The 15,661-nt window shown below is 40.6% G+C and overlaps 1 protein-coding gene and 1 long non-coding RNA gene across 2 annotated transcripts; both read right to left on the bottom strand.

The window, feature by feature from the left end:
- Positions 1 to 2,510: 2,510 nt before the first annotated feature.
- Positions 2,511 to 3,908, bottom strand: LOC148046061 (uncharacterized). Its single transcript, XR_015696267.1, has 2 exons — positions 3,263 to 3,908; positions 2,511 to 2,682 (listed from the first exon to the last, which is right to left on the bottom strand). It is a non-coding gene; the product is annotated as an uncharacterized LOC148046061 (long non-coding RNA).
- A 1,815-nt stretch (positions 3,909 to 5,723) lies between these two features.
- Positions 5,724 to 11,790, bottom strand: LOC148046062 (serum albumin-like). The gene is made up of 5 exons (XM_087714469.1): positions 11,751 to 11,790; positions 11,064 to 11,142; positions 9,323 to 9,455; positions 6,538 to 6,635; positions 5,724 to 5,940 (listed from the first exon to the last, which is right to left on the bottom strand). Exons 1-5 carry the CDS (start codon positions 11,788 to 11,790, stop codon positions 5,739 to 5,741), a joined length of 552 nt encoding a protein of 183 aa, XP_087570595.1. The 3' UTR covers positions 5,724 to 5,738.
- Positions 11,791 to 15,661: the final 3,871 nt, after the last annotated feature.

Raw genomic sequence — 15,661 nt, forward strand, 5'->3', positions numbered from 1 at the left:
AAAGGCCTGTTTGAGGAAAGGCCTTGCTGGTTTCATGGTGCCTCACTTGATTGACATGGCACTGCCATTGTCAGCCATCTTGGAGGAGGACCCAGTAAGAGCAGGGTCCTGTTATGTGAGTGACCAGAGCCAGCACCCACCTAGAGTCCCCAGAATAATTTTAGGTGTAGATCCGTCCCCCACTTGAAATTCTCTGGTGTCACTGCCCCGCTATAGGAATGGTCAGCTGCATAATTTGGGTGCAGCTGTTCTAGCGTCATGTGGAGCTGCCACCCCATTAATAGCTCTGCAGGACTATCGTTTGTGTTCTGGGCAGAGTGTTGAATGTTGCCCCAGCAGGTAGGAGACCAATTTATTACGCCAACTCCCAGGACCTATCCTCCCCAGGGCCTCTTTGGCTGAATGGACAGCTTGTTCTGCTCAGCCATTGCAAGCAGGGTGATACGGGGCTGTTAATGCATGCTGGATGCTCAGGCTGGCCAAGAATGCCTGGAACCTGGCCACTGTCAATTGAGGCTCATTGTCGAACACCAGAGTATCTGGCAGACCATGGATTGCAAAAATCTTTTTCAACCCCTTGATGGTGGCCTTGGTGATGGTAGACACGATGAGTACCAGCTCTACCCTGTTGGAGAAGGCATCTACCACCACCATTATGGTTTGACCATGGAAAGGACCTGCAAAGTCCACATGGACTCTGGATCAGGGTCCCCGGTGTTGAACAGATGAGGCGTGAGGCAGCTGAGGTAAGCGAACAGCTATTTATTGATTAACAGCAACAGTTAACTATATACAGAGAGAATTCAGCACCTCACCCAGCTTGAAAGTTATTTATCTGGAGCTGTCAAGCATAGCGACCAATAGGAGTGCCTCTGGCAGCCCGCAGTCAGCCAGCTGCGGCTTAGCCAATCAGGCATGGCTAAGCTGTTGCCGGCTGTCAATTGTAAGTTGAAGACTTGTGGCCAGTCGCAAGTCAAGGACTTAGTACATCTTCCTCCTTAGAGAGGCCGCATGCATTAAGGTTGCACATTCGTAATCACTTAAGTAGGCTGGCCGGCATCGGACCCACCCTGAACACCTCAGTTACAGTGGCGTCATTGACACGCTAAGAGGTCCCTGTGTTAGCTCCTCCCTGAAGTAAGTGTAGCTCTGGGCGATGTCATCCTGGCCTACCCCCGAAGGCGGATCCAGTAGAAAAGGTATGACAGGGCGAGGAGGTGCGTCCAATTGTGGCTGCCGGTAGGTGGTGGCAGGATAGGCAAGGCCTGATTGGGCAAAAACCTGGTCAATGGAAAAATTAAAATCTTGATTACTTGATTACTTGATTAAATTAAATTTAATTAAATTAATAAATTAATTAATTTAATTATTAAGTAATTTAAAAGATTTTAATTAAGTAGTTTTGGTATAAACTTATAATACTTTAGTTACAAGATTCCATTTTAATTGTCCTATTTCCAGTTTCTTTTGCTTACATTTAATTTCATTTTGAAGCATCTGTTTATCCCCAAAATAAGTTGGTTGATGAGAATATATATATTACATATGTAGCTTTACTTTACTTTAAAAACAAGGTTTTTATCTTTGTTTTTCTCCATGTAAAAATGACAGTCTTAGCTAACCATGGGTACCAAAGTATGAATCATATTAGAAGAGATTTTTTGGTGTGTGTGTGTGTGTGTGTGTGTGTGTGTGTGTGCGCGCGCGCGCGCGTGCATATAATTTAGGGATATGGATGACTTTTCACCAAATATATTATTTCCTTTTTTTCAAAAATATGTATTGGAACCATTCATTTAAAAGGATTTTCATGATACTTATAACTAAATTATCCAAAGGTTTTGACAAAGTATTTCCACATTCTGGTCAATAAAGCTACTGGGAGTTCTCTGTGAAAGTATCAGGATATATTTTTCTTTGAAGAAAAGCCAAAAGCTTAATTGTGGTCACGCACATACCCATACACATACCCATTCAAAAATACATACAATTACAGTTACTGAAACATGAATATTTGGTTGCATACACACACACACACACACACACACACACACACACACACACACACACACACACACACACACACTAAACATAACTATGAAAAAAATGTTATGTCTCTGCCATATAAAACATTTCTGATATTAAAGAGATGTATATATGCATAACGTGTATGTATACATAGCCTCTTTTAGGAAGAAAATGATCAGAATATACTTTAGGTAACAATGAGCAGAAACTATTACTTGAATTTTGATATCTTTGTTATTGATTCCTCTCAATGTACCCAGAATTTCATTCTTTTCATTCTCTCTTTTTTATATTATCTCTTGTGTACACACACACACACACACACACACACACACACACACACACACACACACACAGAGAGAGAGAGAGAGAGAGAGAGAGAGAGAGAGAGAGAGAGAGAGAGAGAGAGATCCATACATGGAAACAAATAATCAAACACATGTTGATGTCATATCTTTTTAGCATTAATTAATCAGCCAAACTTTCCTTTTAAAGCTTTTATTCATTTTCATTTTAAAGATAGTCACACTCTCATAAGAAATAATTGTTTCACCAAGAATCAAATTGGGATTAAAAGGCTGACATGAAAACAGCAACCAAGTATGCTTGGGGATGTTTGGATTCTTTATCGCCAGCATTATTCCATTGTGGAAGCTACAAAAAAGAAAGAAAGAAAAGGTTCAATTTATTATTTATACATATGTAATATTTAAGCTCAGTAATCAAGAATTAAGGGGAAAAATGAATTTTGAGAGAGACATTATGGAAGAAATGCATTTTGGTGACAATGTCATTGCTAACATTTTACATTAAACATATTTTGGGGGCAACAATGTAAAAGACAATGGAGCTTAAAATAACCATGGCACTGCATAAGAACCTATGTGTTTCAAATTATCAACATAAATTAGGACAACTGGATAAATAAATAATTCAAGATGGTTTTTTTGTCAGGGACTGTTTTAAATTCAAAGAGAAAATATTAGTTTAAAGGATTTTGATAATAAAGAAAAATTAATTCACCTTGGGTTTTTTCAAAATAAGGAAGGTATTGTTTGAAGAGACTGAAGAGTTATATTAATCCAAAGAACGTCATGACTGGATAGAGGCTTATTCACACATTGGTATCATTGGTGTGCAGCAATGGCTTACTATCCCATTCAAGCATCATCAGCGTAAAATCACTAAGACATTGATATACAAACTCAATATTTATATCTCTATATTAACTCACCTAAGATAGTTACACGGATATTTGACCACTTTGGATCTGTTCAACCAGTTTTTGACCCTGAAAAAAAAAAGTTTACGAGGCTTTGCTGAACAAAGTAACAAACACAAATCTTCACCCAGTTGAATAAATTAATCGTGTTCTTCCTAACACATTATTATGCACAGAAGGCTGCTTCTGCAACTAATGTTCATATTCACTTGAGCATTCTTCTTAGATTTGTCAGCTTCTCATTACACAAGGCACAAAAGATGTGTAATCACTCACATACATTTTATTGTTTTTATAAACAACTTAACATTGTTTACCTAATATTCTTCCTCCTCCTATTTTTCCCACAATAAAAACCCTGTGAGTGTTTGGCTGCTAAGAGGACAACTGATCCAAAGTCAAACATCCAGCTTTCATACCTAAGGCAGGATTAGAACTCTTAATTTTGTGGTTTCTATTCTGGTGCCTTAATCACTAGACCAAACTGGCTTCGTACAAGGTATTACCAAAACCAAGGTAGAAAAAGATATAACTAGTATAATGTGGACTTTTGTTCCGCACCGTTTTTGCAATAAAACACACAATTCATTTACTTCGAAGATGCTGGCAAATTTTTATAAGAGATATCTTTGTGCATGCCATAGTACAGAGGTGACAAAATTTCAGTTTTTCTTTTTGTGCTGCAGATTTGCAGAATTATCTTCTAATAGATAAATTACATTTTACTATCAAATTTTAGATTTTTCTAAAGACTGGATTCTAATAGCTACATTCCATTCAAATGCATGCATATTGTGCATGAATTAAAAATCATCACTAAAATGGATTACCTGGAAATAAAGTGTTCCTGTCCCATAAACATATGGGATAATATAAATATAATATAAGCTCCACTTTTTCACAATATGGATGTTACAGAGTTCTTAATAATAAATGGATGAATGGTTGAATGAATTCTAGGAGAATGTACGTAAAATATCAGATTAAACATTTTTCTGCATATTAAAGAATCAGGAAATTAAGGCTGGAATCCTTACATATGTTCCTATCTCTTTTACATATGGCCATGCCAACTGTACACTGTAAGAGTAACAGCTTAATGCACCAAACTGGAACTTATTTGATGAAAGGAAATGTACATTTGGAGTAAATTCATAAATTCATACCTAGCATACAATAAGATGCATCCAAAAACTACAGATGTGTATATCATGTCTTGTTTGATGTAAAACCTGCAATAATATATTAGATTAAAATGACTATTTCCTTACCCTTGCTTACTTTCCTGTACAGTCGCTTCATTAGATGAGCACAAATTCTCAGGGGCTTCCAGTGCTTCAGGTTTGAATGGAGGAGGATTATAGGATGGATCTATTCCTAAGTTACTGACACATTCCCAACGGCTGATAAAGGAGGAATCACAGCAGTCGCCAACTTGTTTGTTTGTGAAATGTTCATCATGATATTTACATACAGATCCTATCACTTTACCTGTCTGAGAGGAGACAGGGGGGGAATCCAGTGAACTTCTTCAGTTACATGATATCACTACAATATGTTATGAAAATAATATTTCAAGAATTAGCCTTTATTCGATGGTAATAGGGTTGCATGAAGGGAAAGTCAAAAGCAAGTCTGGCTAAATTAATAGCTGTTTTCTCAGAATGTTCAAAATCACACTTTCCTTCCCAGGACAAAAACTTCATTGAGATGTGCCATAGATAACTGCTGATTCTTTCTGTCTGTCTATCTGTCTGTCTGTCTATCTGTCTCCATGTATCCCAACATAGTAACAAGAAATCAAATTACTACTACTGAGTTGGCTTAATAAATTGCTTTACAGAAAGGTTTTATCTGTTGATTTATTTTGGGGGGCAGGATATTTTAATGTTTCCAGTTTATAAACTTACAATATGACTTTTATTCATGAATTAAATATTAAAAAATAATTTTGACAATGAAAACTATTATTTGCCCACTGAGAATACACAGCTTCAAATAATGACATAAAATATTTTGATTATATATGGATTAGATTACTGTCTAAAAATATGTGAAACTAATCCCTTAGTAGTTTATATTTGATTAAATGTTTTTTTTCCTGTTTTCAGTTCAGTTTTATGGTGCTATAGTTTTTAATAGAAATTTGCTGCTTGCTGAGATATTTGTGAAAGATTCGGTGCCCGAGTTCATTTGAAGATAGAGTGTGGAGGATATTGGCCCAGGGGAAGTACTTAGCTTTGGAATCCCATATAGCCAAAGGAGGTTTGCTAATCTTTTTACTACTGGTTCGGGTGCACTCCCCCATACAGACACGTGACGTGTGCAATGCTTCTGCATATGAGCAGAAGCATCTGGGTGGATGAGTGGAGCCTCCCACTGCTGCTACTACTGGTTCGGCTGATTCGAACTGAACCGGCAGCAATCTACCTCTGCACATAGCCCTTCCTTCCACTGAGACAATCTACAAACATTTTATAGCTATGTGTCACTTACGGAGGAAATGGAATAGAAGCAAAGGAGCAGAATATATGGAAGAAACAGTACTCACATTTTCTAAAGCACATGAGACTTGGTGATCACCATCTAAATTACAGCATTTCTCAGCAACGTGTTCCAATTTTTTGGCGAGCTCAATCAGATTAGAATTTGGAACCTGTGGTATAATTTTACTATACTTGATCAAATATCTGAAAGAAAAGGCCAATTAGAAAAGTTGTATGCTGTTGAATAAGGCAAGTTTGTAAATGCACTAAAGGATGCTAGGAAAAAAAAAGAACTGCTGAGGGTTGATTTAGAGAGTGTTAGTAAAATCTATACCATCTTCCCCTTTCTACAAAATCAAAAGATCCTGACTCTGCAAACACATCTGAGACATTGCCTTCTCTTTGGGATATCAGTGAAGCACTTGAGTAAATATTAACTTTTATGTTGATTTAAATGATTATACACGTGGCCACAAGCTCTATGATATTTTATTACACTCCTTTGGTGCATTTTAAAATTCTTTTATGCCTAGAAAACATTATTTTAATATTATAAAAATTAGATTCATAGTTACAACTGAATTCTCTAGTCTACTCATAGGCAGCAAAACATTTAGAAATTAATTTCCTGAATATTCATCTATAAAAAACTAAAAATCACTACAGATGCAAGAGAATCTCAAGATATTTTAAATATTTGGTGGAATCTTAGTTTCTTTCATCTCCCTAAATTATAGGCAATTTTGCAAATGGTTCTGCTTATCGAAAATTTACAAATGTATCATTCAAAGAAAAACTTACTCATTTTGGAAGAAGTAGGCTCCTATTTCTTTATAATTATTGCAATTATTCTTCACAACTTCAGTAATCTTAGTAATATATAATTTGAGCTGTTCTTCCTGAAAAAGGAAACACTTTTAAAAAAATCTGCAATAACAAGCGCACCTCGGAAGAATCAATATAAATAATGCTGGGACAATGTTGCAGAAATATGTAAATAATTCTTACTCTGGAGAAGACAAGGCATATTAAAGACAGTTGAAGATGGGATTAGCAACTGTGGCTTTCCCCTATGTTAGAGGCAAATGTGAATGGAAAGATCATGATTTGTTAAAAACAATTTTGTTGTAATCATTAAATATGCAAATGTAACTCTGGCTAATGCTATATATTCCTTTTATATCTAATTTTTCTTTCCACGTTTGTTTTCCTGCAACCTCTATTCATAATTCAGAAATCTTTAGAAACCTTCATTGGTAATTATAATTTTAGAATAAATCTATACTGAGTGATTCACTTTTTAAAAATATCATACAATGTCTTTATGCTTCATTCCATTCTGAAGAAGGGCCCCAAAGTCATTTATAGTAAATAAATAGTATATAAAAATATTCCCTTTGTATAGAGTGCTGCCATAGAAAATGCCACATGACATGTTCCTATCATCTGAACTCATTTTGTAGATTAGAGACATTACAAACTGACATGAAAATTTAAACAGGTGTTATACATAACACCTGTGTGATATAGAAAGAAAAGCATTTACCAGAAAACTATTTGGATATTATACTTTACAACAGTTATGACTTTCAAATACTTTTAAGAGCTGCTCCTCCCAGTACACATTGTAATGACTTCTAGTGTAATGAATGTTCCATCTTTCCAAGGAAAATAAAACATAGCAAAACAAAAGAAGCAAAAACAAATAATTAAAAAAAAAACCAGCCTTATGAGTTTATGAGTTTATGAGTTTTATTTCATTTGTATGCCGCCCTTTTCCCTAAGGGGACTCAGGGCGGCTCACAATTCAAAAAGGGAAGGGGGGGATACAAACAGTTTAACAAGAACACAAAACTATACATAGTTAAAAAGCACAACAATCATACCATTCGAGATAGGGGCAGCGAATCTTTAGCCCCAGGCCTGTCGGAATAGCCAGGTTTTAAGGGCTATGCGGAAGGCCTGGAGGGTGGTGAGGGTACGAATCTCCATGGGGAGTTCATTCCAGAGGGTCGGAGCAGCCACAGAGAAGGCTCTCCTCCGGGTAGTCGCCAGTCGACACTGGCCGGCGGATGGAATTCGGAGGAGGCCTAGTCTGTGGGATCTAATTGGTCTAGTGGAGGTAATTGGCAGTAGGCGGTCTCTCAAGTACCCAGGTCCAATACTATGAAGGGCTTTATAAGTGACGACTAGTGCCTTGAAGCGTATCCGGAGACCAATAGGCAGCCAGTGCAGCTCGCGGAGGATAGGTGTTACGTGGGTGAACCGAGGTGCACCCACAATTGCTCGCGCGGCTGCATTCTGGACAAGCTGAAGTCGCCGAATACTCTTTAAGGGCTGCCCCATGTAGAGCATGTTGCAGTAGTCCAGTCTGGAGGTCACAAGGACACGAGTGACTGTTGTGAGAGCCTCCCGGTTCAGGTAGGGACGCAACTGGTGCACCAGGCGAACCTGGGCAAATGCCCCCCTAGTCACAGCCGACAAGTGGTGTTCAAAAGTCAGCTGTGGGTCCAGGAGGACTCCCAAGTTGCGGACCCTGTCTGAGGGGAGTACTGTTTGACCCCCCAGCCTGAGAGATGGAACACTTGGCCAATTAGTAGGAGGGAAGCAAAGCAGCCACTCGGTCTTATCTGGATTGAGTACAAGCTTGTTAACCCCCATCCAGTCCCTAACAGCCTCGAGGCCCTGGCACATCACGTCAATCACTTCATTGAGTTGGCACGGGGCGGACAGATACAGCTGCGTATGCTCCGCATACTGGTGGTATTTTATCCTGTGCCGTCGAATGATCTCACCCAGTGGTTTCATGTAGATATTAAATAGGAGGGGGGACAGGACCGAACCCTGCGGCACCCCACACGTTAGGGGCCTAGGGGTCGATCTCTGCCCTCCGACCAACACCGATTGCGACCTGTCCGAGAGGTAAGAGGAAAACCACCGTAGAACAGTGCCTCCCACACCCACCTCCCGCAGTCGTCGCAGAAGGATACCATGGTCGATGGTATCGAAAGTCGCTGAGAGGTCAAGGAGCACTAGGATGGAGGCATGACCTCCATCCCTGGCTCTCCAGAGATCATCGATCAATGCGACCAAAGCGGTGCTGTAGCCAGGCCTAAAACACGACTGGAAGGGATCTAGATAATCGGTTTCCTCCAAGGACCGCTGGAGCTGAAAGGCTACCACCTTCTCAACAACCTTCCCCACAAAGGGGAGGTTGGAGACTGGACGATAGTTGTTTAGGACGGCTGGATCCAAAGATGGCTTCTTCAGGAGGGGTCTCACCACTGCCGCCTTTAGTGCGGGGGGAAAGACCCCCTCCCGAAGGGTGGCGGCAACGACTACCTGGATCCAGCCCCGTGTCACCTCCCTGCTGTTAGCAACCAGCCAGGAGGGGCACGGGTCCAGCCTTACACATTGGCTGAGGCTGAAACTTTCCATTCTAGACATGACCTTTAATAAAGATAACATCTTAACTCAGAATTTGTCCTTCAGTTTCTGAATAACTATTAATAGTGTTACAATGGGGCTGGGTTGGGCTGGGCTGGGCTAGGTGACAGAGAATCAACAGGAAGTGCCCTGAACTCATCCCTGCATGCAAACACTGTACTTTGTCTTCTAGTACGCAGCATTTGGTCGCCAATGATTTATATTTATGCAAAATTTCCACATCAATCAGTTTAGAAAGTTCAGGATGGTTTCTTGTTAATGTAAAGAGGAAGCTAAAACAGGAGAAAATGGGATCAGAAAACATTGTTAGCTACAGAAAGGAGAATTTGTTTCTTTTGATATTAGTTGGAATTACCCAAACACATATCTTTTCCAATATTAATTGTGATTCCATGCTTCTCCCTTTCAGGTTTAATTTGCTAGATTGTTTTGCTCTTTAATTACTAATTTGACATTTTCTTTTTTCCTCTTATTTCTGTCCTACATTAGAGAGATTCATTAACTTTTTTAATTCCAATGTGTTATCTCTAGATCACCCTCCATCTGCCTGAACCTTTTACTATTTGAAACAAAGGATAATGAATTTTTCTCCATTCAATCTAAAAATTCCAACTGGACTGGCAACTGAATCCTGTTTTAGTGCAGGCAATGCAATTAAATCCTTCCAGACAAGTAGTTTAAGAGCTGAGATAAATTTATGACATACAAATAATTTTATCTCAACAAATACCTCCCCAAAATGCTGGAAATGTGAATCAATGCATGGAACATACTACCACTTATGGTGGACCTGTGATGAGGCTAAATTTTTTGGGAAAAGGATCAAAAAGTGGCTAGAGGTAATAACAGGTATTAAAATAGAATGGAAACCTGAAGTTTTTTTATTAGGAATAATGACTGTGAAATATAAAAAAAGAAATTCAGTATTTAATATTATATATAATTATAGCAGCGAGGATTGCCTTTGCCCAGAAATTGAAAAACAAATTAATTCCAAGTGAAGATGAAATAATAAGAAAGGTTATGGACTGTGCTGAAATGGACACATTAACAAAAGAAATCCAGGGAAAAGAAGACACAGAATACTACCAGATATGGGATAAATGGTATAGGTGGATGGAGGAAAGAAACAAGGATCAATGAAGGAAGACATCAAAGCCTAAAAATAGTAGTTAAGAAGAATTAACACATAAATATGTATCCAAGTGGTTTAAACTTACTAGAGGTAATCAGCCAATATAGCAAACAGAGGAGTAAGATAAGAGGGTTAAGAATTGTGAAATACAAATGAAATATAATAGAAGGAGAAACAATATAAGGTGAGTGGTATCGATTGGCAATTGCTATTAGAAAGAACAGGAAGCTCCTGATCATAATGTATTGTGTAAATGTGGTGTACGTCTAAGTTTTGTGTGTGTGTGTGTATTTTACATGTTTGTAAATAAAATTAAAAACTTAAAAAAGACCAAATAATTTTATCTTCTTTGAGAAGAAAATCCTCAACCACCTTGGCCCTGGCCCAATACTGGGCCCTGGCCTGTTTGGAAGTAGGCCGTAAAAGCAGCAGGGAAATATGGGCACAGCCCCATATATGTGCATACATGAAGATCCATTTGTGTGAATGGTGGAACCATCCCCTCTTCTCCTCACCCCGCCGATCCTCAAAGCCAGAAAGGTTGGGGACCATTGCTTTAAGGTTTTGAAGTAATACTGGGGAAACTGCCAATACTCTTCTCCAATACCCATTGCTTTATTGCATCTAAACTTGGAGTAGAATCTCTTGCATACATTCAGAGCAGAAGACTATATGTTCTTCCATTTTTGTATAATCTTGCCCCATTCATTTAGTGTGAAATAGTGTAAAAACATTTAAGCCATACCTTTCCCAGTGTCCATCTCCTTGTTCAGCCAACAATTTACATGCTTCTGCCTCTTTTAAGAATTCAAAACAAAAAAACACTTAGAAGCACTTCAATTCTTTCACAGTCTTCACAGATCAGGTTTACATGAAACACCAAAGCACTTATCCAAGTGTAACAGGCATAAATCCCGATTAATAAGCAAGCAATGTTGTACAAATCAAGGCACGCACGAAGGAGCGACGTTGACTCCAGCAACTGGGGCATGGCAGCATCCGTCCTTTTATCTCCAAACTTCCTCCCACAAGCCCCAACTGCATACTGAATCTTGTATCTCCAAAAGACTCTCAGCAGAACTGATGAGTCTTAACAGGAACTTATGATCACAATTGAGCCCAAAATATTGGTTGCTAAGCAAGAGCATTGTTAAGTGAGTTTCATCACATTTTCCAAATTGGCTATGCCCACCCAGTCACATGATCGCCGAGCCACTCCCACAAAACAGGCCACACCTACAGAATAGGTTCTAAAAAAAATTGAAACACAACACTGGATGACATTCTATACAATTATGAACAAATTTCTTCTTAAAAACCTCCAGTTATGGTATACCCGCAATTTCTGGAGGCATCCCATTTCTCTAATTGTTCTGTCAAGAAATTTCTTATTTCTAAGTTGGAAAGTTTCCATCTTACAGATCCGTCTCACCTGTGTAAAATCTTACTGTGAAGTTTCCAAGAGCTGACATAATTAATTTATGAGTCTCCATCAAACTTTTCCCTGAATTGGGGTGGGTCGTTCAGTCCTACTCCTCCAACCTCCTGTTGGCCTCTGTATGCCTGTGCCTGATATGGCTGTCCATCTTTTTCACCCCTAGTTCAGAGAGAGGGAGGGGGTTGCCTGTTTTTGGCAGCCTACCTGCTGCATGGGAGTGGCACTTTGCCCCTTTGGGCTTTTTCTCCTTCTATCTGGATGGGGGGCTCTAGTCTGCATCTCCTCCCCTCAACAGGATCAGATGTCCCTCCTCTCTCTTTTGGGCGGCATGATGGCCCCTCATCAGTAAGAGTGGCCCGGTCAAGATCCTCCTTCAGTTGCTCTATTGCACTCCCTAGGCAGTCCATCTGGGGCTTTGGGAGCCTGTCTTGTTTCCAGTCAGAATTCCCTGACTCACACACACACACCTCAGCTCCTCAACACTTCTCAATGTTTTCCTGTCTGTTATGTACAGAAATGTGCTTCTCTTTTATTGCTCATTTTCAAATTAACAGCCAGTTTGGAAGAGAAAAGCAGCTTCTCCTTCCTCATGCACAAGCCTGATAAGAGGACAACTGCCCTTCCTCTTTTTTTCCCTTCTCTCTCTCTTGTTCCACTGCAGCTTCTGTAAAAATGCACAGGCAGAGATAGGCATCCTGCAGCCTTTTGGGGAAAACACACACACTGCCATCTCGAAAGTCTGCAGGTGAGTGCCTTAAAGAAAATTGACCAGGGGGTTTCCTTGGATGGATCTGTGGTGCAGCTGCACTTGAGCTGAGCACCCCAACCACCCATCCGTCACCAGAGAGACAGTGATTGCAGGTGAGCCACATGGTTGCTCTGAGTGGGCAGGCGCTCCACCAATCAGGCACAGCTGAACCAGAGCACTTTCTCTTCTCTCACTGCAGAAAGAAAGAAAGAAAGAAAGAAAGAAAGAAAGAAAGAAAGAAAGAAAGAAAGAAAGAAAGAAAGAAAGAAAGAAAGAAAGAAGGGGACTGGGAGTCTGCTTGGAAGGGAGCTGGGGCAGCCTCCTGTCCCTTTCTGGTACTTTGTCCCCCAGGATGGAGGGGGCCAGAGGGGGCCATAAAGAGAGCAGTAGCTCCTCTGTGAATGGAGGGAGAGGAAAAGTTTGGCTTCTGTCTGCCACAGCATTCAATGCTAAGTGCAGCCACAGAGAGAATATGAACTTTTTTTCTTCTCATTCTGTTCAGAGCAGAGCTGCTGCAGCCTCTGCCACACACACTCCCTAATTATGGCCCCAGCATACTCTGCCATGCCATATTCAGGTGGACGGATCCTCTGTTTGGGAGTGGGAGAATTTGGTTGCAAAAACACCAAGGGGTGGGCAGCCTTGGAGGGCATGTTCACCATTCCCTTTTCTTCTCAGCCCTGTAGTACCAGAAACCTCCCTTCCAAGCAGCAACTGAGATTGTGCAGGGGGATGAGGGGGGTAGGAGAAGATAATTGGACAAGAGAAGCTGAAAGACAGGAAAGATGGAATGATCCAAATTTTGCCACAAGAGGAGTTTCTGCAAAAGGGAGGGGGAGGGGGCAGCCACAGCTTCCAAAGGCTTTTAGGCAGGGATGCTGGCTGGTGCTCGCTTCACTTACCACTCACCACCAATCCCCCTTTGGCTCACCGGCTGCAGCCCCACCGCTTGGGCAGGCAAAAGAAATGGGTGGGCATGGTGCAGATGGATGGGGCAAGTGATTGAGCGGCGACTGGGGGGGGGGTTGGCAGGGGAGCAAGTGGAGACAGGCCAGGGAACTGTACTGGTATGGGGGCATGGCCGTGCCACCATCGGCAATGGTATCAAAAGGTACAACTGATTTCCACTACCGGTCTGTCCTTACTGGTCCAAACTGATTGAAACCCACTTCTGGAACATGCCCTTCTTCAACAGCTTTGTTTCAGAGTGTTATACTTTTTCTCTCCAGTAGGTGGCTTTAACTATCTTTTTATACAATCAAATCAATAATTTGTCAAAAGTTACCAAAAATGAACCAAAAACTCTTTTCCTACACCCAGGTACTGTATTTTTCGGAGTATAAGACACACTGGAGTATAAGATGCACCAAGGTTTTGAAGAGGCAAATTTTTAAAAAAGTATATAGGTAGATAGAGGGATAGAGAGGGAGAGAAAGAGAGAGAAATACAGTAGGTAGGTAGAGAGAGTGAGTAGTTAGGTAGATGAAGGGATATATAGAGAGAAATAATAGAGAGAGATAGAGAAATATGGTAGGTAGAAAGAGAGAGAAGTGTAGATAGGTACATAGAGGGATATAGAGAGAAATAGAAACAGATAGAGAAAGAAATACAATAGATAGGTAGGGGGAAAGAGAGAATTGTTAGATTGATAGGTTGATAGGTAGAGGGATAAAGAGAGAGAAATAGAGAGAGAAATACAATACATAGGTGGGGAGAGAGAGTGTGTGTAGGTAGGTAGGTAAATAAAGAGATAGAGAGAGAGAAATAGAGATAGAGAACTACAGTAGGTAGGTAGGTAGCTAGGTAGGGGAGAGAGAGAGAGAGAGAAGGTAGGTAGGTAGAGGGATAGAGAGAGAGAAATAGAGAGAAAGAGAAAAATATAGTAGATAAGTAGGTGTTTCTGCTGGCACAGCACTTGATCAATGTAATTCTCATCAATCAGTTAAAGAGCTTTCCAAAAGGAAAAAAAAGTTTTTGCACTCTGCAAACCTCCCCAAAATGGCCCATTTTTCACAAAAGCGGGCTCATTTTTTAAAAAAAGGCATGAATAACCTGGGGGGGGGGCTTACAAAGTTCTCCGGGGGGGGGCAAAAATGAGCAAAAATGGCCTGCTGTTAGTGAAAATGGGCCCTTTTTGTAAAAAATAAATAAATGCATGCATAGCCTAATGGAGGCTTATAGAGTGCTGATGGGGAGGCCACAAACAGAATGGGTTTTTTTGCTCATTTCTGCCCTTCCCAGCCCCCAGGAGCTCTCTGGAAGCCTCCATAAGGCTATGTACAGCTATTTTGGTGAAGGGGGAGGGGCTTTGTGAGGCAAAAAAATGCTGTATTCAGTGTACAAAACACACCCAGCTTTTCAGCCTCTTTTTGGAGGAAAAAAGGTACATCTTATACTCCGAAAAATATGTTAGTTCCCCAGTGCTCCAAGAACTTCAAAGATATGGTACAATGGTTCCGAGATGATATTTGCCAGTTTCTTCAGAATTCTGGTGTGTAATCATTGCCTCCTGCTCCGCCCTGACCTGGGAATGGGCATTGATTTCATCACGAGGCTCCATCCAAGGAGGCTGGCCCAGTTCTACTGGTAAGTCCTCCACTGAGAGCGTTGCAGATTGAGATAGCTGAAGTCTGCCGGTAGCTAGCTGGTTTGGCAATAGGCGGTGTCAGGCAGAATTGTAGTTGTGGAAAGGCCTAGAGTCCCCAGAATAATTTTAGATGTAGATCCGGTCCCCCACCTGAAATTCTCTGGTGTCAGGGCCCTGCTATAGGAATGGTCAGCTGCATAATTTGGGTGCAGCTGTTCTAGCATCATGTAGAACTGCCAACCCATTAATAGCTCTGCAGGACTATCGTTTGTGTCTGGGCAGGGTGTTGAATGTTGCCCCAGCAGGTAGGAGACCAATTTATTATGCCAACTCCCAGGACCTATCCTCCCCAGGGCCTCTTTGGCTAAATGGACAGCTTGTTCTGCTCAGCCATTGCAAGCAGTTAATGACAGTCTTAGCTAACCATGGGTACCAAAGTATGAATCATATTAGAAGAGATTTTTTGGTTTGTGTGTGTGTGTGTGTGTGTGTGCGCGCGCGCGCGCGTGTGTAATTTAGGGATATGGATGACTTTTCACCAAATATATTATTTCCTTTTTTACAAAAATA

This window comes from Thamnophis sirtalis, unplaced genomic scaffold (assembly GCF_051295495.1).
Source record: "Thamnophis sirtalis isolate CommonGarterSnake01/CBP01778 unplaced genomic scaffold, rThaSir2_p1.2 scaffold_4, whole genome shotgun sequence".
NCBI classification, from domain to species: domain Eukaryota; kingdom Metazoa; phylum Chordata; class Lepidosauria; order Squamata; family Natricidae; genus Thamnophis; species Thamnophis sirtalis.

Excerpts from the sequence above, each read along its gene's own strand:
- LOC148046062 (XM_087714469.1), bottom strand. The coding sequence starts at position 11,790 with ATGTCAGCTCTTGGAAACTTCACAGTAAGATTTTACACAG. Across the intron at positions 11,143-11,750 it reads CACAGTAAGATTTTACACAG|TGTTTTTTTGTTTTGAATTC; the intron begins GTGAGACGGATC and ends AGTGCTTCTAAG. Across the intron at positions 5,941-6,537 it reads GCCTACTTCTTCCAAAATGA|ATATTTGATCAAGTATAGTA; the intron begins GTAAGTTTTTCT and ends CTTTTCTTTCAG.